We start from the raw sequence: 22,867 nt of genomic DNA, 5'->3' as shown, positions 1-22,867 counted from the left end.
TGGGACCGTTCACTCCCTGGGGCTTTGCTCTCTTGTCACCATGGTCATCAACAATTGTGCCCTTGGACTTGGATGTGGAGAACTTGCTGGTGACTGCATTTGGGGGCAAGACTGGGGGAGCTTAAGGCCTCAGTGTCACTCAGCTCCCCAGTGGAACCAGGAATGCCGGTGGGCCCCGCCCTGGCAGTAGATGATGGGAGCAAACCTTGGCCTGCGGGACAGGCTGTGCACAGCGCTTGTGTGTGTGAGCACAGCAGCCTGCGAGGGCTTCCTAGGAAGCCGGGAGAAACTGTCACAAATTCCCACTCTGGCGTGGTCTGGGGGAAGAAGACAAGGGCTTTCAGACCCTGCAGGAGAGGGGCGGGAGGGAGCAAGCAGACCAGCCCAGTCCACAGTGAAGCCGGGTCCTGTCTCAGAAGAGCCAACAGCAACAAGGCCTGGAAGGGACCCGGGGGGCCCAGAGAGCAGACCTTCCAGATGAATAGCACCCATTGGAACAGAAAACAAGACACAATTTAAGGCATTGTTTGTTTACAGTAAAAGAATGCAAGGAACCCTTAACACAGAAGGAATCTGGGTTCTCACTCTGACCTTCCTCGGTGGACAAGGCTGTCACGTCAGGTTAAAGCAGGGCCTCAAAGCGAATGGAGGGTGTGATGTCACAAGTCTTGTGCCAAAATGCATGTTTCTTGAAGAGTTCACACTCGCTCACACGCACACGTATATGGCACGCACACGCAGAGGACGCTTTGGGGGTTGTACAAAATCTGAGGCAGCCCTGTGGGCGAGCGACCCCGTGCACTTGGGGTATAAAAAGCCAACTCCATAGCCTGTTCCTTCTCTCTGGCCCCTCATGCAGGTTAACACTGTCCACTCTTGTGCAGGAGAAAGCATGGGGGACCCAACGTGGGCCGGATGCTCTCTAGTCGAAGCAGCAGCTGGTGGACGGACGAGGGCCCAGAGAGGGAGGGTGGGGTGCAGAGTCTGGGGCCCAACCGCGGTTTCGCGGGGTGGTGCTGAAGAATGAGTAGCGTGAGAGTCGCTGGGGATTGGCAGGTGGGCCCCGTGCTGGCAGAGCCCTCGGGGCCGTGAGGCCGCCGGCCAAGGCCCCTCAAGTCCGGCCGTGAGTCACCCAGTGCGCTGGCTGAGAGCCTGTGCCCAGGATGTGCACTTTGCCACCAGTCCCAGGCTGGGCTCCCAGGAGCCTCTGAAGTCACGCCAAGTCCTGCCGAGACTTATTCAAATGACATAAGGTTTGCAGGTACCTGAAAGAGAAAGCTCAGCCTCTTGTCAAAGTTCCAACCATTGGGAATGGGACAAGGGGTGCCCCTAAGGGAAGGGATCGGGTCTTTCCCAGTGAGTCTGCAAATGAGCGGGGTGGATGGGAAAGAGGGCCTGGCCAGAACCACGGCCGCTGTCTGTCAAGTGGCCACTGTGTGCCAGGCACTTGACATCACCGTATCCTCTAGTCTTCATGACACCCCAGGAGGCAGGTTCTGGAAGTGTCCCCATGACAAAGATGAGGACCCTGAGGCTTAGAGAGGGAAGCCCACCTCAAGCAAATGGCAGGCCATGGCCCCAGAGCTCACGCTCTCGTTTAGCAGCCTGGTGGCAGAACAAAACTGCCCTTGGAGCGGAGAGGAGGCCTGTTCTGCAGGGATGGGCCTAAGCCTCTGGAAGGGAAACCAGCGGGCAGGGGTAGGTGGTGAGAGGGTGGTGGGAACTGAAAGCAGGAGCACCAGGAGGAGAGATTGGGACGCTGGGACCCCCAAGATCTTCCCATAGCTTTGTCCCCAGGACACAATCCCAGCTCCCTTTGCTGGCAGACCACCAGCCCAAGGTCAGTGTGCTTCCCTCTCCCTTCCAAGCTGCCCCCTGCCCCAGGCTCCCCCACCCCGCTCTGCTCTAGGGTTCCGGGAGATTTGATGAGAAGCAATTTCATCAGAAACAAATCCATCTTGGTGTCAATTTGGTCAAAGTGATGAATGGGAAAAAAAAAAAAAAAGCATCTCCTTGCACCAGGAGATAGTTATAAGAATGGTCACAGCAGCACCGTTCAAAATAGCAAAAAGCAGGAAATCATTCCTGGGATCACTGCCAGAAGAATTAATAAAAAAAATATCAGTACAAATAAATGAATGACAGCTACACACATGGACACAGATGAATCTCAGGAACACACTGTAGGAGAAAAGTAAGTCACAGAAGAAAATACCCCGTTATGGTTCTATTTTTAAAAATGTTTTAAAAAATGTACTCCAGACAATACATGAAGGGATCAAATATGTGTGCTAACATTTTTAAAGGAACAGTAAATCAATCAGGAGTGTGGTTAGGGGGTGCAGGCAGATGAGGGGGCACAAAGAGTTAGGAAGAGGTCCCTGGGGGAGGGAGGTCCTGCCCTTAGGCTGGGCGGGCAGCGAGCGGTATGTGTTTTTCTAGCTGTGGTTTACACCTTACACAGGTTATAAATAAGGTTTAAGCATATTCAGTGTTAGTACAAACAATTTTAAGAAATGCAAGTCCACCAAAAAGAAAACTGGTCCCAGTCACTGAGATTTTCCACGGGTATAGACGAATTTCTGTGCTTTCTTTCCTCGCAGGCCCCGCATGCCATCACAGGGTGGGAGAGTTAGCTGCTGCCAGCTTTTTATGATCACATGCAGCACAGGGTAGGAATATGTGGTGGGAAGTAAATTTGAAATAAAAAGGGGAAAGAGGTAGAAAAAAAATAAAAGGTCCCTCTTGGCTAGGTCAAAAAGACTTAAAAGTTGCAGAACTTTGCCACAGCACACCACATTTGCCATAAAGAAGTTCAATCCATTTGTCTTTCTGACCAAACACCTGCTCTGCCAAGTGGTTTTTGACCCAGTTTCCTGCTCCCTGCTGCAGCCCCAGACACACCCATTGTGACTAGTTTGGGAAAGGTCAGGGTACTCCTCCTCTCTTAATGTGACCTGGGGCCTTGTTTACTTTGCATCACCTTGAGGTGACTGTCGGCCGAAACCCCTGGCCTTCCTGGTGTGGAGACGAGTAGTTACATTTGTTTAATGTAAAAAAACATACATAAGCACTTTAGACACCACAAACGATAGCTTCCTGCACATCGCTTTAGAAATCTTATATACAGAGACAAACATATATATTATAAATAAGCTTATGTATTTTAATACAAATGAGATGGCCCTTACATATGTTTTACCCTTTGCTTTTTAAACTTTCTTTTAAGACTTTATTTATTATTTATTTGACAGACAGAGATCACAAGTAGGCAAAGAAGCAGGCAGAGAGAGAGGGGGAAGCAGGCTCCCCGCTGAGCAGAGAGCCCGATGCGGGACTCGATCCCAGGAGCCCAGGATCATGACCTGAGCCGAAGGCAGAGGCTTTAACCCACTGAGCCACCCAGGCGCCCCTGCTTTTCAAATTTTTTTATTTTTTAGGTAATCTCTGTGTCCAATGTGGGGCTCAGACTCATGGCTCTACTGGCTGAGCCAGCCTGGTGCCCCTAGACTTTGCTTTTTACTTATATCTTGGGGCTCCTTTCAGGATACCACACACAGATCTCCTTCTGTCTTTCTAATTGCTACCAGATGTCACAAAATATGGATTTATTGACAGTCACAGAGGTTTCCAGTTTTTTCTACCAAGGACAGTGCTGCAGTGAACATTTTTTTAAAGTAGCCTTCACGACAAAGTGGGGCTTGAACTCATGACCCTGAGATCAAGACCTGAGCTGAGAGCAAGAGTTGGACACCTACATGACTGAACCAGCCAGGTGTACCTGGCTGAACATTTTTAGCCAGAGACCTTTGTGGACACGTGTGAGTCTATCACCGGGACAAATTCCGGCAGGCAGACAGGTGAGTAAGGGGACTCAAACGCAGTTTACCTCGAGCCGCTCTGTGCTACCTTGCATTTTCCCTTTGTCAGTCTTTGCTACTGTTTTATTTTGTCGGCAACTTTCTACGACTTCTGCTTTCTAGCTTCCCATCATCTGTAATCTGACCAGCTTGTCACGTATGTTCTCATGTGACGTTACAGATGAAAATCCCAACTAGGACCAAACCGAGACTTCCTTCTGATCTCCGAGAACCACTCGGAGGGACCCAGAAGTCCGTGACTGTGCTGTCGCCAGCTGCCTCCCAGACCCAAATGCCTGGTGTGAACCAGCCTTTGCTGAGGCCCCCCTCACATCTCAGAGCTGGTGCCTCCCAGCTGCCACCCGCCTGAAGCTGGCACAGCCTATTCTAAAGTTCTGGGGCTTGCCTTGTCCCCAGACTGAGAGGGACCCATTCTGCAGCGCCCTCTTCTGGCTGGTCCTGGGGCACATGGACAGGGAAGCTGAGGGACAGGAACACCCACCCTGGCAGCAGCAGCCAAATGCTGCCCCCCGCCCTGACTCCCAGGGGCAGAAACGTCCAGCCTGCCCCGCTGGGTGCTGAGGGCTGGGGCAGCCAAGCCTCTCAAAAGCCCGACAGCAAGGCTGTGCTCCTGGGCCTTCAGCTCAACCGCGGGAGGCTGAGCAAGCTGGGGGCCCTCTGAGAAGTGCGGGGGCGGGGGAGCTCGGGGCAGCAAGTCCAGACTTTGGTGGCCGGCAGACTGGGGTTAGATCTCATTAACCTTGGGACCTTGAATGAGTGTCTGCCACTCTCTGAGCCTCAGTGTCCTCAGCATAGAATGGAGACAGGAAGAGAAACGTGTCTCACAGGGGCGTTGGGAGGATTCTGCCGATTCCCACCGGTAAAACACTGCCCGCAGTGCCCGGGCCTGGGCGAGGCGCAGACCAGAGGTCCCGCCGGCACAGATACCCCGAGGAGCAGCCGTGGCTGGCTCCCAGCATTAGCCGATAGTATTATTCCCAAGGGTTGTGTGGCAGGGAGGCCCTTTGGTCAGTGTGGAGTATGCCCATGAATCAGCTTTTGGGGGACATGGTGTAAATGGGTGCTGTATCCTCAGCCTTGGGGCCATATCGCCCTTGCCACCCAACTGTGCCTGATGGATGTTTCTGTGCTGTTTCCCTTAGTGGGAAAGACACAGGGAGCAGATTCACAGTTCTGGTCTGGAGCCGGACTTAGCTCTAAGCTGAGCAGAGGGTGCCCTGTCTCATGGAAAAAGGCCGCTCAAAAGACAATGCCAGGGAGCACAGCTGAGAGGCTCTGAGGGAAGGAAGGAGCCCTGTTTTCTACGGACCCTTAGTCCTAAGGGTGGGAGAGGATATTTCCAGAGACAAGCAGGGTTTCGGTGACTTTACCTGAGGCCTGTTGCTTTTACATGCATCATCCAAATGCTTGTGCCACAGTATTGCATGAAACCGGGAACCAGTCTGGAACTTGTAAACATTGCCTGATGGGCAGAGAAACCGTTGGTTAGAAAGAGGGAGGGTCTCATGGGAGGGTCTGCCTGCAACGGGAGCCTGAAGATAAACGTGAACTTAGGTTAACCAAACCAAGGAAGGTCAGGAGCAGCCCGGTGTAAGCTTGGGGCTTGCAGGGGCAGAACCTTGGGTGCCTCTGGGGAGTCTCTGTGGACCGGGGCTCTTAGCCACTGGGCTACGGTGCATTTGACTCTGGTGAGGCCTGTGGACCCTCCTCAGAATAACATTTTCAAATGCATTAAAAAAAAAAAAAAGAAAGAGAGAGAGATCAATACCACCGAAATGCAGTTATCAAACTACTAAAAAACACTTGAGTGATACAGTTCTAGATGTGCTCCTCTATTAATGCACCAGTACCAAGATCTAGGGGCAGGTCTGACACCGTTCTGTTAATTCCAGAGATGTAAGCCACTCAGAAATCTACAACTGTATGTGATAAGAAAATATCTGTGGTGTTTCTTGGACATAAAATCACGGATGTTGTGAACATTCTAGTAGTTCTATACTCATAAATAAAGGCATGAGAGTCCATAGGAAAAGAAAGATGTAATTTTTTTTTTCACCACTCGAGTTCACAAACCCCTTGAATTCTATCCACAGACCCTGGCCACCCTCTGTATCGTATTTTCCTCTGCTTGGGGACAGTGCTTTCCTGTGGGCCCAACATTTACTTCCTCAAGAAAGATGACTTCTAACCCAAGCCTGGACGCTTGAGGAAGAAATTCCAGGGGCGAGCAGACTGGGACGCGCTATGACGTGTGTGTAGCTGTGCGCGCATTCAACCATTCAGACATGGAGCAGAGAACTTGGCTCCCCTCCTCTCCAGTCCCTGGGCCCCTGGGGGTTTCCTGTTTTCTGACTTCGCAGCTAACAACTCTGGAACCCTGCGGTCTCTTCACAGCAGCATCACCGGCATTACCCGGGAGCTTGTAGAAATGCAGGAGCTTGGGCTCTAGCCCAGATCCACTGAATCCAAACCTGAATTTTTACTAGCTCCACAGGTGATTTGTATGTACGTGAACCTTGCACTAGAACATTCCTGAGAAGATGTAAAGATGCTTGGAGGCCTGACAGTCCCAGTGACTTTGCCTAGCTAGAACCCAAGACCCCGGTATTTTGGGGTTTTGTCATGTGACATGGGCTACCAAGAAGACAAGCCTGAGCTATTCTTTTTCTTTCTTTCTTTTTTTTTTTTTTTAGTGTAGTTGACACAAGATGTTACATTAGTTTCTGGTGTACGATGCAGTGATTCAACAAGTTTATACATTATGCTAGGCTCACCACAAGTGCAGTTACTATGATCACCATACAATTCTATTAAAATATCATTGACTATATTCCTATGACTTACTCATTCCATAACTGGAAGCCTGTATCTCCTGTTCCTCTTCACTCATTTTGTCCATCTCCCCATCCCCTCCCCTCTAGAAATCATCAGTTTATCTTCTATATTTATACGTCTGATACCGCTTTTTGTTTATTCGGTTGGTTTTTTGTTGCTGTTTTTAGATACCACATGAAGGAAATCATATCACATTTGTCTTTCTCAGTCTGACTTATTTCACTTGGCATAACACCCTCTAGGTCCATCTGCATTATCGCAAAGGGCACGATCTCATTCTTTTTTATGGCTATGTAATATTTTTATGGCGTGTGTGTGTGTGTGTGTGTGTGTGTGTGTGTGATGTGTATGTGTGTTATCACATCTTCCTTCTCCATTCATCTATCAAAGGACTCTTAGGTTGCTTCCATTATCAATAATACAATAAACATAAGGGTGAATATCTTTTTAGATTAGTGTTTTCATTTTCTTTAGGTAATTACCCAGTAATGGAATTAATGGATCAGATGGTATTCCTATTTTTAATTTTCTGAAGGACCTCCGTATTCTTTTGCACAGTGGCTACACCAATTTAGATTCCCACAAACAATGCACAAGGGTTCCTTTTTCTCTACATCCTCACCAACACTCGTTATTTCTTGTCTTTTTGATTTTAGCCATTCTGATAGGTGTGAGGTGATATCTCATTGTGGTTCTGATTGCCATTTCCTTGATAGCAAGGCCAATGCAAATAGGGCTTCTGGACAAGATGGCACCCAGAACCTCTCCTTCCACGCAACAATGTCACGTGGGAGAGATGGAACCAGGAAGATATGGGAGATGACCAGACAAGTTAAAGTTGGGGCTTTTGTAAAAGGGCTCTTCTCTGATTTGGCCTTGGACTGGGATACTGTGAGAGTCTCATGGCACAAGTAATGTCAGGGATGTCTCTGAAGTCTCCCAAGACCCAAGACCCTTCTAGCCACATGGTCCCTGCCTTATGCAGCATTATATTATTTATTCCCAGACCCTAAGACTATAGCTTCAAAGGTGATGAGTCCCAGAAGCCACAGGTGAGGCCACAAAAGGGTTCCTGCAGCCACGTGCCATGCCCACGGCTCAGTGGTTACACTGACCATGATCTAAGCAGTTTTCACGGACTAGTGTGGTGCCCTCTGATCACAACCTAAAGCAAAGGGAAAGCAGCAGCCCCCAAAGTTCTTACTGTTTCCAAATGCACATTTAGCAGACGAAGAAAACAGGGTGGAGGGAAGTCGTGTGCACCCAGCGCCGGGGCTGCTGCCTACCTTTGTCGGGGTTATTCAGCTGGAAGATATCGGGGTGCTCGGGGTCGTCAGGCAGCTGCACCATCCAGCCCACCACGGAGACTTTTTTGCCAGGTGTGGATTTATACTGGGGAAGAACAACAGCATAACCAGGAGGCCCATGCCCCTCACTCCCCGGGGAAGCCGAGCTGGGCCTGGAAAGGTTCCTTCCTGCCCCTGCCACCTCCCCTGCTTTCCTCCCCCTGCCCCCTCCCCCCAGCTCACACCACCTGAAGTCCCAGTATGGAGAGTCCTCTCCTGGGACTTACGTGTTTTCTGTCTGTGCCCCGCAAGGACTTGGCTCCGTAGTACAGGAGGGTGGATCCCGAGAGTATGACCCAGTACCTGGTCCATGAGGACAGCTATGGAAGAAGCGGAGGCAGGGTGGCAATGCTGCATATGGTGGGGGGGGGGGTGGAGTCCTCCCTCCCTGCCTGATTCCCACCCACATGAGTGGAAGGGTGTCCCCTTCCTGCCAACCAGTGCCAGCGCAGGCCTCATCTCTTCCCCTGGCCCGGCAAGCATCAGTGTCACTTCCGGCTGGGGCCTGGGGGAGCGAGAGCCTCCTCATCAGTGCCTCTGAGCTCTGAGCCCTGACTCCCCTCTCTGGCTCCTTTACTCCAAGAGCCTTGGATTTTTTTCACCTTGTTTAAGGCAGTGCCAAGGCTTAATTTCTGTGTGTTCAAGTGACTTGGGCCCAAGAAGGTCCTGGGGAAAACATTTTCAAAACACGGACATGCCAAACCATAGCCTAGTCGAACCATAGCATCTGCACTGGCGTGCTCGGGCTGGGACTGAATGGCAGCGCGTGGGAAGTCTGTAGGGTTCGAAGAGGGAAAAGCCAACAGGGCGGAGCTACAGGTATGCTTTCTGTTTCTCTAGGCAGCAAGGCTGGGATTCCCTCTTCAGGGGGCTCTGATCCTGGGTTTAGGGAAAATCACTTCAAGGAGCCTTTTGGTTTGCAAAGGCGAAGCAAATATCGGCTCCTGCAAGGAACAAGGTTGAGAGGAGCGAGGCCGACCGTTCTGAATCACAGCCCACAAGAGCCCCTCTCCATGCTGGATGCAGCTCCGGGGCTGGCAACAGTGACAGCGTGGGCTGTCAGACGTGTCTGACGACACCCACACGTGTGCATAACACACATGCACATACGTGTCCAACTGAAAGAAGCTTCATGAAACGAACTTAGCTTTATTATACAAATGGGATGTATTATTCTACTCTATTCTGCTCTATATTCTACTCTATTCTGCTCACAGATGCAGGCCATGACCCACTGGACTGGCTTCATCACTCACTACTGGGCCAACCAACATCTGGGAAAACTCTGCTAGCAGGACACCATCTCGCCTTGACTCAGAATGACCGAGGCCTGAACTCTGAGTGTGGGAGAGAAGCAGGCAGGTCCGTACAACAGGCCAGATCTAGGGCCCCATGTCACAGAATGCTCTGTGAGAATCTGGGCCCAAGGACGAAGGGCAGCCTAGGGCTGGGGTTGAAGACTCCCCTTACCCATGAGCCACTGGCACCTGCAGACAGGGCAGCGTCTGGAGGGGACAGGTGGGCTGGCGCCCTGGCACCTTCACAGTGGGCACAGGTAGGAGGGGGTGGTTTCAGGGGGTTCCACGGGCAAGGGCCAGAGCAGGAGCAGGAGGGCAGAGCAGTTGGGAGTGGATGCCGCCTGGAGACGCAGCCCATGGTCTGTTGATAGGAAACCCTTGCACGGATGCTCTGTGCTAACAGTTCGGGGGTCCCTGCATGTGGCTGAGGCCCTGCCGTGGGGGGAGGTCATGGAGCCAGTGACTTGGGGGTCTGGCACAGGTGATCCGGGAACAAGTGGTAGAGCCTCAAAGGCCTCCTGATGCTGCTGCCACGGGGAAAGAGGGCACCTGCAGCTGGGGGCCGGGCACAGGCTGTGCCGGTCCTCTCAGGGGCAGTTCCAACCCAACGCCCGGGGTCTGTGGGCTTCCACTCGCCCTTGTCACAGCTCTGGGTCACGGCATGCTCGCTGTGTGCTCGGCCGTATGTGACAGTCTTGCCGAGTCCTCGGAGACATAGGCACTATTGTATCCCAGTTTACAGATGTGGGGAGTGAGGCCCTTGCCCACTCAGTGGCACAGCCAGGGCCAGAGCCTAGGGCCCTCCCCAAGGGCCCTGCTGCCTCTGGACGGAGGTGGGTCTGCACTTACCGCGGGTCTCCGGCCTTCCTTGAGCAGAGTTTTCCTCCTCAGAGGACCCTCCATGGTGGGCACTGTGGCCGAGCTCCCCAGTGTACAGATGCATGGGCCCGTGGGGCTGGGGGGAGACCACCAGTCAGACACTGCCCTGGAGGAACCACGCTCAGGTACCCTCTCCCTCCCAGCTCCCCACTGCCAAGTCCATGATGCTGTGCCAGGCCAGAGGACTCAACGTGGTCGGGGCAGGTGGCCTTGCACTGGCCACAGCTGGAAACTTTCACCTCCCTCGCCTTTCCAAGTGCCTCAGGCCCTAGGCTCGGTGCAGAGCTTCCTGTAACCCAGACCCCAGGAGCACGGCATCCTGCTCCTGACCCCAGGGGTGGCTTCCTCCTGGCCCTCCCGAGCTTCTACCTTCCTCTCCACCTGGGGAGCCTGGGGCCCTGCAGCTCCTCCTTGTGTTGGCAGCAGCCTGGAGGAGCAGTGAGCAAGTGTGGGAAGGTGGCGGTGGAGTGAGAAGCGGGACCAGGGAGCGCCGCCAAGCCCAGTGCCTTTGCCTCAGTGCTTCGGGCGCCACCTACAGGTAAAGACAGCCAAGTGCAGCACCGGCTGGGACCGGCCCGAGGCTCTGGAGGGCTTCCGGTCACTGGGTAGGTGTCTCCCACAGGCATCTCCCTCAACTTGGTGCCCTTCCTCAAGCTGCTCTTCCTCCATAGGTGGGTAAACGGTACCACCATCCACGTGGCTGCCTGAACCAGAGACCTGGGGGGTTTCTCCTCTTACCCCTCCACACCTGCAACCTACTCGATCCCAAGGATGTACCGACCCCAAGTCCTACGTATGCCTGACTGCCCCGCTCAGCCATCTCACTCCCCCCACCCTAGGCCAGAACTTGCTCTCCCTTTGAGCAACTGCCCAACGCTCTTCCCTGGCCTTCCTCAGGCCAGCCTTGCCTTCCTCCTGCATGCTTTCCAGCTCTCCATGCCACGGCCATGATGACCTGGTCATGCCACTGTTTGTCACTCCCCCACCCCTGCCCCCTGGCTAGGCCGCATCTCCCCAGCCTCATCTCCACCCCTCCCCTCTCTCACTCCCCAAGCCGCCCTGCTCTTCCTGCCTCCCTTTGGCTTGGGGTGCTCTCACCCCTACACCTCCCCTCCCTGTATTTGGTTCGTTCCTATCACTCTTCCAGTCATTTTTCCACAGAGGCCTTCCCTGCTCTCCCCTCGCAGAACAGCCCACCTCCTCTCTGGGACCATCAGGGATCTGGGATTATCGGTTCAGTCCCTGTTTCCCGTGGCAGCAGCCTCTTGGACTGTGGCTTATCCAGCAGCCGCGAGCACAGCGCTCGGCGTCCACTGAGCAGCCTAGAGCTAGCTGTCAAGTAAACGAGCACACAACAAATGGATACCTGTAGACGCAGCTCCGGGTTCTGGGAGAATTCCGAACCGGAACCCGCCAGTTGGGCCCCAGCGTGGCATACAGACGTCCCCTGCTTCAGAAGAAAAGGGGTGAGATTTAGCAACAGCCGCGAACAACCAGATACTCGGAGGAAGCAAGGGCATCTCGGACTCTGTGAGCACTGGCCTAGGAGGCTCCGACCCCGGCTCTTCCCACACCTCCTACATCAAGCTGCAGACACACCTGGGGCACATCTGGAGCTGCCAGGTCTGTGAACACGATGCCCCCAGAGCCTCCATCAGTGAGTGTCAGGGGGTGACTAAAATCAGGGCACACGCACTTACCCAGTGTGAAGCCGACATGTTTAACAAAAAATGCCGTCCAGCCCAAACAGTGCATGGTGAATCCAATCACAAGGGCACACAGAACTGTGGGCAGTCTTGCATGGTGGGCCTGGGGGTGTTTGGGGGGGGGCGGTGTGCGCACCATCCTCATTTACCAGGGCACAGCTGAATTCCTCTGTTTGCTGTGTCCTCTCCACCGGACGGCCCCCTCTGCCGGCCCCCGCCGGACCCCTGCCATCTCCCTGTGGGCTGCTCCTCCTCCTTCTCTCCCACCTGGTGTCCATTTGCAAAGGGAGCCTTTGCAGGGGAAGGTACAGCTTCCAGAGTGAGAAGTTTAACCTATTTGGAGGGGAGGCTTCCATCTTTCTGTCTCTCCTTTTCACCCTTTCCTCTTTCAGCAGGATGATTTCCTATGTCCACGTGGTCCTCAAACACCTGCTCACCCCTGCAGCACGGCGTCTCCCTGGGTCGTCGTTTTCCTGGCCCGTTGGCCAAACAGGAATGTAACCCAATTTATAAGGTCAGATAAGGTTAGGACCGCCTTTGCAGTTCCCTGCTGCCAGTCCTAGGTCGCTGCACACGGCCCCATGGCACCAGACACCTGGTGAGGGGCGGGGGGGACACGTTCATTCACGGCGGCAGGTCTGTCACAGCGTAAGTGAGCTCAGGTGCCTCCGAGGTGGGCTCGTGTGGCTCCCTGCCCCTAGGTCCTCCACTTGAGAAGGAACAGTTCTTGATGACCATCCTGGGTCTGTTGTACAGAGGCCCAAGTTCAGGGCAGGTGGCAGTCTGATGGCCGTCTAGGCCAGCTGCCCATCAGCTCCTCCTCTTTAGGTAAAAAGCCACAGCATTTGTTTGGCCCCTCAAGTCCTCAGAGGTTACAGATCTCAGGCTTTCCCCAGCACACCTGGGTGACAGATGATGGTTCCAGGCTGACCCCAGCCCCGCCACGAGCCGTGGCGCAGATGAGGCCCCAGCTTGCCCAATTCCCAGCCCACAGGCCGGATCGCCTCCCCCCACCCCCCACCAATTCAGAAAGAGGCTTGCAGTGCAGTGAGCGAGCGGGACGTCACAGGTCATGACTAATCTGCTCTCATTTATGGAAAGCTCCAGAATTCTCACCGTTACCGGAACACTGCCGAGTCCCTCACAACATGGCATAACCCCGTGCAGAAGCAGGCTGCTCCGAGGACTTGAGACGGACTACCTCCAGGTGCTTTCCCCCCCAGCCACTACGAGAGATTTCCTAGGAGTCGGGGCAGGGTCCGACAGCGAACCTTTCTGCGATGACATTCCTCGTGCCCAGGGGACATCTCCCCCTTTGATCTGGATTCCTGCTCTGAGCTGCGACCTGTCTGGAGTCGGAGATGGAGCCTCCCTTTCCAGAGCTGGGTCCTCTGCCCCCTTCTTCTCCACCTTTCTTCTTGTCTTCTTGCCCTGGTGCCCAAGGATAAGATGCGGCGACAGTGGGCTGTCCACAATGTCCAGCAGCTCCACCAATGGGGGGACTTGGTTGGTGCTGCTACCTTCCCTCCGTCCTCTCCTTTCTGAGATAGTCCACGGCTGCACGCTCAGCAGACGTTTGCCTGACACTTGTCAACGGGGAGCTTTAACTCAGCATCTTCCAGCCTGTCTAGCCTTTTAAGCAGGTTTCTCCATGTTCTTCCAAAAGGTATAGGGTGCTCCCCAGTGTGCTGGGCTGGTGGGAGGAATGCAGGGGTGCGGAGTTCACCAGTGAGTGAGGGCTCGCACGTGCAAGGCCATGACATTCAACCATCTCACTGGAGCTTTATTTAAGTACATTGTCTTCCCCAGAATACGGAAACTGAGGCTCAGTGATGGGAAGACACTTGACCAAGGCACGAGCCCAGTAAGCCAGGATCTGAACCCTGTTCGGACTCTACAGCCCAAGCTCCTCCCACGCCTTTCAGGGTCGCAGGGAGGCTGAGGTGTCACATGTGGTGGAGTCTGTCGCGGGGACTGGGTCTACCCTGTGGGTGGCGTCAGGACATTTTCCTCCCGGAGGCACCACTCTTGTGGGTCTCTGCTGCAGCTCACACTGATTGGGCTTTGTCCGCGTCTGTGAGACCGGACAGCCCCAGCAGCCGTGGGCCCCGGATCTCCCGGGGTGGGACCACAGCTCCCTCGACCCTCCCTCCCTGTGCTAGAGTAATCTTCCGGGGGTTTTGGAGACTGGCGCTTAAGAGCCGCTGCCATTTATCAACTGGGGACCACGAGACACGCCATTCCTCCAGCCTCCGCGAGGGGCACTGTTCCCGCCCTGTCCTAGATGAGGAGACAGAGGCTCAGGGAGGTGAAGCCACTGAGCCCACCGCACTGGCCTGTCATTAGGGTTGGAGATGCAAGTATTCACAAAGGGAGGCTGGCTTTCCTGTGTGAGCAGAGGGCCTGTGTCTGTCAAGCTGCTCCCAGTAGGGAAGTCAGAGGCTGCTTCCCTGGACCCTGGAGGAGTGAGTGCCCCTGGCTGTGAAGGTCAGCATAATGGTGACTTTTCCCCAAGGCCAGCTTTCAGAACAGTCAGGGTTGTGGTGGCCAGCCTTCTCCCCCAGGGGAGCCCTGCAGGGGTGGAGGGGGGCTGTGACGGTTGGGGTGACTCTGGCTGGGCCCAAGCAGGCTAGAATCAGCACAGAGGAGCCGGGATCTTCAGCCACCGGAAACAATCTGATCATGGCCCTGCTTTGAGATTTGCTATTTGAATGTTCAGGGCCAGAAAAATGAAAAATGAATGGGCAGTCGTATCTGGTAAACTCAGAAGTCAGGGGATCTCTTGGACTGACATGGGGGTTCCCACTCCAGAATCACGGACACCTTTCCCAGCATGATGCCGGGGCAGAATGTGGCTGAACATAATGTACCCCAGGGAGGCCATTCCACTGTTTCCTCTCAAGGATGATCCTGGGCAGTGGTGGGGAGGAAGGATGCAGCAGCCAACCCTACTCATGGGAAGTCTGGCCTGGGGAAGGTGGAGGCTGGCAACCAAGTAGAACACTTCAGTCCCAAATGCTGTACAAAATGATGATGGTGGTGGCAGTGGTGATAATGATAAGGATGGGCTGATGAGAATGACGGTATGGCGATGATGATGGGGTGATGGAGAGGATGGGGATGATAAGGATGGGATTATGGAGATAAGGGGGTGATGGGGACGTTGGGGATGGAAAGGATGGGATGACAGAGATGATGAGGTGATGGTGATGATGGGGATGATCAGGATGGGATGATGGTGATGATAAGGATGGGATGATGGAGATGATGGGGTGATAGGGATGGTGGGGATGATAAGGATGGGATCATGGTGATGATGGGGGTAGTGGAGATGATAAGGATGGGATGATGGGGTGATGGGGATGACAGGAATGATAAAGATGGGATCACGGGAATGATAAAGATGGGATGATGGGGATGATAAGGATGGGATGATGGTGATGATGGGGATGATGGGGCTGATAAGGATGGGATGATGGGGATGATGGTGATGATGGGGATGATAAGGATGGGATGATGGGGATGATGGGGTGATGGGGATGACGGGAATGATAAGGGAGGGATGATGGGGATGATAAGGATGGGATGATGGGGATGATGGGGATGATGGGGATAATAAGGATGGGATGATGGTGATGATGGAGTTATGGGGATGATGGGAATAATGAAGTGACAGTGATGATGGGGATATGGGGATGGAACAATGGGGATGATGGGGTGGTGATGGGGATGATGGGTGCTAGGCAATGTGCTAAGCAGTACTTGTTTATTATCTTGTCTAATCACACTGGGATTTTCTACCCTGAAAATGAGGAATACTGTTAGGCAGGCACTATTTTTTGTTTGTTTGTTTGTTTTAAGTAGGCTCCATGCCCAGCAGGAACCCAATGCGAGGCTTGAACTCATAACCCTGAGATCGAGAACTGAACTGAGATCACGAGTTGGATGCTTAACTGGCTGCGACACCCAGGCGCCCCAGGCAGGCTCTACTCTGAACCCCATTGTATAGATAAGGGGTCTGAGGCTTGGAGAGGTGGAGTAACTTGCCCAAGGTCACAACACTAGGAAGAGGAAGAGTGGATAGAGCTGTTGAGGCAGAAGCAGCCAGGGTCCTGCCTGGGCCAACAGCATCAGGAGAATGCAGACTAGCCGAGGCAGGTCTGAAAGGCACCTTCCCCTCAGCAGTTTTCTAGGTACACGCTAGGTAGCATCATGGAGATTAAATTTCAGAAAGCCCCGCATCCCTGTTGCTGGTTTAGGAAGTTGCGGAACAGGGAGAAGTCTTGGGTAATAATTCCACTGGGGTCTTAGTAATCTTGTCTTAGCAGAAGTAGCATCCCCCACCCCATTCTTCTATGTCAAGTTCATAGAGCCCCTTGAGGTAGTGTGCCTATGGAAGGGCCCAGGAAATGCTGTTAATCAACCATGTGTCCACCTGTACCAGCAAACCTTAATGGGAAGCTGTCCCATTAGGCCAGAGCTTGGTCCCAGCCACTTCGGAAGACTGACCTCATCTGCAGACAGGAAGCTGCCACCCTGAGCTCTGCTGGACCTTGGGACGTCCCTTGCAGCAGTACTTGCCACGGACTTTTACTGCTGTAAGTCACTCACTCATTTCTCTCTGGGCAATGTCCCTGATCTACTGAGTGGGTCTCTAGGAGCCACATTCGGACTGCATGTTTAGCTGAGTGGACAGAACAACACCTGATCCAAGCCAGGTCAATCAGATGTTCTCTCATGGCAACTAGGAACCAGATGTGAGAGAGAGATGGAGAGTCAGGCTCTGCGGCTGGATGAAGCTGTAACACATAAACGTGGGAGCTGCGAGGTGTCCTCTTCCCCTCTGTGAGCTGAGAAGTCTAGAAATCTGGTCTGCAGAGCAAGAGGAGAGTGTGGCAGATATATGTGGAGAAGGACTGACTCGAGATGGAAAGAAATCCCGCCCGCTGTCCAGGACCCGACTCTGAGGGCATGTGGGTATTGGACGGAGAGGTTGCAGGCTGAGATTTCTCAGCTGCCTGCGAAGCCACAGCAGCCCAAGGACAAGGTCGAGCCAAAGGCCCAGGGACTGCTGCCCACTGTTCTCTCTCAGAGGAGCCTGAGCTCCTTGGGCAGCCTCCTTGTCCAGACTTCAGTGTCTGTTGCTGAAAGCAAGGCAAGAGATGGCATCTTTGGGGCAAGCCCGCATCAGAAGCCTGGCACATCGTCCAACTAGGCTGACACAGGAGGCAGAGCAAGCCGGAGCTGGGGAAACCAGACCAATGGGTGGGAGGAAGGCAGCGAGACCCTCCGAGAAAGTCACCCTGAAAACAGCCACTCTCATGTTGCACTTCAGTTAAAGGGACCCCTCACCCCAGGACCGCCTCTAGACCGGCCCCCCATCTCTTGAAATGCTGCATAGTTTTGGGTTCAGAAGGTGGCTCTGTAACCTGGCAAACCTGGGCCATCTGCTAGAGTCCTCTGATTGTCTCAAGATAGGAAAAGGGTGTCTTCAAAAGCTCTGATTTGGAGGTAGCAGGCTGGGGAATCTGCTGCCATGACTCTACTTCCCTGGGGTCTCCCTAAAGATGGAAGATTCCACTGGCTAAGAACAAGGAAACCCCACACATGGAAACACTGAATCGCCCACCCTCCTTGGCACCCTGGGACGCTTGTGGGGCGGACTGTCTGCAGCAGCCTCTTAGACGGGTCCTTCCCACAGTTCCCTGTCACCCTGGAGGCCAGCCACGCCTGGCTCCTCTGTCCCATGATGACTGAATTGCCATTTGGGGACTTTCCTCTTCATCCCCCCCAGAGACCCCTGCATCCCCTGCCTGCTGCCAAGAGGTACCACTGAGTGAAACTCTCAAAAAAGTCCAAGTTTCCAAGCACAGCAGCTCCACCTACGAGCTACGTGTATCCAGGGAGCATCGGCACGTAGAGCTGAGGCTCCTGACGCTCAGAGGCTGAGAGACAGGCCCAAGGTCACAGAGAGCTGGCCGTCCTGACCCCAGGACTCTCCCAGCACAGCCGGCAGCATCGGGAAGCCAGACCGTGATTTTTCCATGGAAAGGCACACTAAGAGCTTCGGAGACCAAGACACATCACCGAGTCCGCCTCTCCTGCAGTGACTCAGAAGAGCCAGACTGAGCATCCCTGGGCCACCTCCCATCCCAGCACACGACTCGGGCCTCGCAGCCTCCTCAGATCCCGAGACCCCTCTCGAGGGCCCGCGGTGGTCCTCTTCACCAATGTCCCTGGGCTGCTGCTTAACCATCGCCTCTACCGGAAGTCACCCCTGACCCCACAGTCTGACTCGGGGACCGTGCTGGACACGCCCATGGAGAGCTGCACAGCTTCAGGACCCTCTGCAGACCCGACATCATCGATTTGTTCTGTCTCCCAACCTGACCGTGAGCTGCGACTAGCTCCCCTGTGCCCCGCCTCCCCGCCGGAAGGGGAAACGGCTCTGCTTCAAAGGGGGCCATCACTCTGGCCTCTCCCATGCCCAAGGATCCCTCTGCGTCCTCCTCCCCTTTGCACCACCTGTGCTTCCGGCGCTTCCTCACACACGGCTGATGTCGGGCTAGACAAGACGGATGGCCGAGGGCTTCGGGATGAGCTCTGTCACATGCCTTCATATGTTACCTCTTAAAAACCAATCAGTAAATGTTTCTGATGAACTCTTTTTTTTAAAAGAAATGTGAATTTTTTTTCTGGGTATAAAAGAAACATGTACCCATTGCGGCAGATGTGGAGAATATAGAAAAATAATGAAGGATGGACATTCATTCAGTGGCCCTGGAACTCAGAGAGAACCGAGATGAGCGACATGACACACTTTTGTGCATACATATGTGTTCACCTCTTACCATCCGTTTTGTTCCTATTTTTAAATATTTCATTTAAAATGAACTCTTAGGCTAATATTTTTGTTCTCACGTCAGTGCCAAATCAGGCATAAAAAGAAGCACCTGTTAGCTCTTGCTGATGGGCCTAAGATATTCTCTTCCCTCTTGAATTTCTGAGAAGCCTGAGGTTTGCTCGAGGCTAGCCTAGGGCAGTGTTCACAGTCCTTACTTTCCAGTTAATCAAGCACATGCTGAAAATGCCTTTTCACGGCCACCTGCCTTCTCTCCTTGGGAAATCACGGTGTGATACGGGGTCCTCCTTCCACTTTTGTCTTCAACCCAGGACACTGAGGCGAGAAAGGTGCAGGTTGGGACATGAGGTAGAGTCTTAAGAGAGGAGGGGGCCTGCCCTTACCCCCCCCCCTGGCCCCATGACTCTGGCCTCGGGTTGTTGAGGGTGCTGACATGGGACCACCACTCTGTCCTCATTCTGGGCCCCAAAGACAGGGGAGGGTCTTTACAGCAGCCAAACCAACTCCTCCCTGATCTGGCCACCTCATGGCTGGTCTGTTCCCACAGGTCCTGTGGCCTTGCTGGGGCTGAGACAGATGAAACGACAGCAGGATGACAGCGGCAGCAGGAGGCCCCCTTCGCCCCATGAGCCCTCGAGCACAGTCCTAGCAAGAACAGGATTGGGGGGCTGCCATCCCTCCCTAAGCCCACTCTGAGGGAGAGCAGCGCAAAGTGTCCCCAGGGCCCTCTGGGCTCCATCACAGGAGCTCATTAAGGTCGCCACTCGAGGGAAGTACTGGGTGCAGCCTGGGTTCTGGCTGTCACTCAAGCCTTCAGGCCCCAGGGTGACATGGCCGTGGCTTTGATCTCAGGGAAGGCAAACTTGCAAGACGAGGCCAAATGACCCTGCATTCGGTCAGACAACTGGAACCCTCCTGCCCGCCCAGTCACAGTGGCATAAAGGGTGACTAAGCTGGGCCTGCCGACCAGTGGAGGGTCGTGTGCTGGTGGCACGCGTCACGGGCCTGGGACCTCCCTGTCCCTCATGCTGGTATTTGGCTCCATTTCTCTTGCTGGCTTAGGTCAAGAGTGTCAGCAGGGCCGGGGGCCTGGTGGACAAGTCACTTGCGGGTTGTGACCCCTAAGCTTCGGGGCTGTGGGGCTGTCCCTGCCCTTAGCTGGGCCTCTGGGGACTACAGAAGCCAGGACCTCTTCATCACACCTCATTCCTCTGGGGGGGAGGAGGGGCTGTGGTCCTGAGGTCACTGTCTGCCCATGCACCGTAAAGGGGTAGAGAAGGCTGTGTTCCCACAGGCTCGGTCAGGACCGGCTGATGGCATCCCTGAGGAGGGAAGCTGTGCTATCTTGAGTGTTTTGGAGGCTCTGTCAGGGCAGACACTGGCCTGTGGGCCCAGGCATGGTGGCCCTGGCTTCCAGGAAGAGGGAATCTGCTCCCCTTTGTAGAGCAAGAGCAAAGTGGCCTGGGCGTGAAGGGAGGCCCCAGGGGGGCTGAGCACTGTGTGGGTGAAGGTGAGGCAGGGAAGCCCTATGACCTGTGATCCCTGAGTTGTGCGGGAAAGAACCGCATTTAACAAAGGTTTTCAAAGGCCATGAGGCAAACCCTCCCCTCCAGCTCTCCCACGGGCTCTTCAGGAAAGTCTCAAACACTCACACGCATTTGAGGGAGTGGATTCTTTCTGGTGGACACGGAAAGAGGCTAGTGCAAGATGGACATGCAGACTGGAGGCCCGGCCAAGGGAGTTAGAGGCCAAGGGGTCTTGGACTGGAGGGCTCGTCCTAGCCCCACGGGCATCTTCCAAAGCAGGTGGTCTGCTCCCCTCATCGGGCTAGGATCCCAGAGAATGACAGACATGACGTTCCCCCTGCCGGCTGCTGGAGACGGGGCCGGTCACCTGCATGGGCGAGCCAGCCGGGAGACCGGTTCTTGTGGGAGGTCCCACCCCAAAAGCACTGACTAGAACATTTCAGTGGATAGTAAATCGAACGCCAAATTCTAAGTGAAAGAGAAAAGAGAAACACTGTATGTCACAGGGCTCGCTACTGGTTGAGCAGAGCACCCTCTATGCAGCAGGAAGCCCCTCACTGTCCCCCTTCCTGGTGGCTCTGCTCTGATCACGGGAGCGCGTCAGGAGCTACTTGCTGCCCTCAGCTAGCATGGTGTCTGGCAGGACACAGTGGCTTCCTACATAGCCACAGACTGAAATGAATGAGGGAACATACGAACCAGTGAGTAAGTTCTGGTCTGGATCCTGGCACCATGCAGAAGTCTCCCACTCAGTGTCCCCCCACTGGCCTGGGGCTGGGGGACACTGGCTTGCCTATGAGCCCCGTGTGTCACGGTCTCCCTAGGAGTCCCCTGGCAGATGCTGACACAAGTCGGACTTTGACTCATCAGATCTGGAGTCCACCCTAGAGCCTGTCTGGGGTTCTCATCCCCACAGCTGGGCTGGCACCAGGGCGCAGGCAGCGGGGCCCACTGGCCTGAGCAAGCTAGGCAGGAACAGAGCAAACGTCCCTCCGGGAATCCTGCAGCAGGGACAGAGGGAGCAGGTCCCAAGGGCTCACGGTGTTGGTTCTCCCCCTTCCGGCCCTCCATTTCGGCTCTCAAAGACAGACTGACCAATGGACGCGAGACCAGTCCCTATAGCTGTCACCATGGCCTCTGGACAGAGCCAGGAGCACAAAGAGGGGGGCTCAGTGGTCAGGAGGATGTGGATTTGGGTCAGCCCTGCCCTATCAGAGGAGAATGAAGCAGGACAAGTCACCTCACCTCTCAGAGCCTGCGGACACTGTGAGTCACCGCTGTGTAGGGTTCTTGAGGATTTGGTGAGGCCAAGACAGGGTCTGGCGCACAGGGAATGCTCGACAAAGATCACGTATGACCTATCGCTTACGTCCCTCTGCCCTGTGAGGATATCCTGGGTGGGTTCATCTCCTCTCTGGACATTTTATGATTATGGGGACTGATAAGACAGGAGGCTAGAGCACTAGAGGAGAAGTGAGGAGTGTGGAGAGAGAGAAAGTGTGTGTGTGTGTGTGAGTGTGAGTACGCACGCACGTGTGTGTGGGTGTATATATGTGTGAGCGGCGTGTGAATGTACGTGTGAGAATGTATATCCACATATGTGTGAGTACACGAGCGCACGTGTGTATGAATGTGTACACACACAGGGCACTTCTTAGGAAACGTGTGCACACGCACGTGGGAGACTGTGTGTGTAAGTCCATGTGTGCGTGTGTAGAGTGTACGTAACTGTGGGAGTGTGCACACACGCCCCTGCACACCGCTGGAGGGGCTACTTCGAAGGACAGTGCAATCCGCCTCTGCAGCTTTCCGCGTCAGTGGATTTCTCCCCGCGTCCCTCACACCCTGAGTCGCCACGATGCCCCTTCACCTTTGGGGGCGCCGTAGCTATGGGCGCTCCCCATTCAGAGCCCATGAGCGCGTGGGGGACACGCAGTGGGTGGATTCCTGAGCAGGAGGCCCCACTCCAGGGGCAGAAGTGCTCACCACAGGGAGCCAAACCCTGGGCTGGGATCCACTTCGCGGTCACGGTGCCCAAGGCCTGAGGCCACGCGGGTGTAACACTCTCAGACCCCAGCAGGCGGAGCCACGTGCCCGTCTCCACACCAGGCCCATCTTGGGCTTCTGGTTTTGAGAAGCCACGGTTCAGACCAAATCTGCTCGCAGGTCTCCTCGGCAGCTCGGCCTGAGGAAGAGGTGCCGGCCTCAGGCTCCTGGGCCAGCTCTGGGCCGGACGATGAGTGGGGCTGCTCGGAGCATGGGGCTGGGACCCCCACCCCACGCCCATCCTGCTCTTCCACCCCCCACTCCGAGCGGGCCCTGCCCCTGGGCCGAGCTGACCTGAGGAGCCACAGAGCAGCCTCCCCAGGCCGGGCCAGTGAGGGGCAGTAGGGGTGGAGCTGGTCCCTGCCCGGAGCCCTGAGTGCCACCCTGGGAGAGAGGCTGAGCTGAGGCCACACTCACCTTTCCAGCCCTGAAGACATCTCTTCACTAAACTCTGAGCTCTCACTACTGCCTGGAAAAGGAACACAGAT

General features: G+C 54.6%; 1 protein-coding gene across 5 annotated transcripts in view; it reads right to left on the bottom strand.

Moving 5' to 3' along the window:
• Nucleotides 1-517: 517 nt before the first annotated feature.
• RALGPS1 (Ral GEF with PH domain and SH3 binding motif 1) overlaps nucleotides 518-22,867 on the bottom strand; it is a 269,662-nt gene continuing 247,312 nt past the window's right edge. For 3 of the 5 annotated variants that reach the window (XM_080820441.1, XM_080820440.1, XM_080820444.1), the window contains 7 exons: nucleotides 22,797-22,848; nucleotides 11,606-11,689; nucleotides 10,210-10,315; nucleotides 8,290-8,382; nucleotides 8,003-8,108; nucleotides 5,252-5,343; nucleotides 518-1,265 (listed from right to left, as the gene is read on the bottom strand). In XM_080820441.1, coding sequence (XP_080676567.1) covers nucleotides 1,236-1,265; nucleotides 5,252-5,343; nucleotides 8,003-8,108; nucleotides 8,290-8,382; nucleotides 10,210-10,315; nucleotides 11,606-11,689; nucleotides 22,797-22,848 — 563 coding nt within the window. In that variant the 3' untranslated portion in view covers nucleotides 518-1,235. The remainder of the gene's footprint in view (nucleotides 1,266-5,251; nucleotides 5,344-8,002; nucleotides 8,109-8,289; nucleotides 8,383-10,209; nucleotides 10,316-11,605; nucleotides 11,690-22,796; nucleotides 22,849-22,867) is intronic. The other 2 variants (XM_080820442.1, XM_080820443.1) reach the window with 2 other exon arrangements.

This window comes from Martes martes, assembly GCF_963455335.1.
Source record: "Martes martes genome assembly, chromosome: 12".
Lineage (NCBI taxonomy): Eukaryota > Metazoa > Chordata > Mammalia > Carnivora > Mustelidae > Martes > Martes martes.
This window is presented reverse-complemented; position numbering and strand designations above follow the sequence as displayed.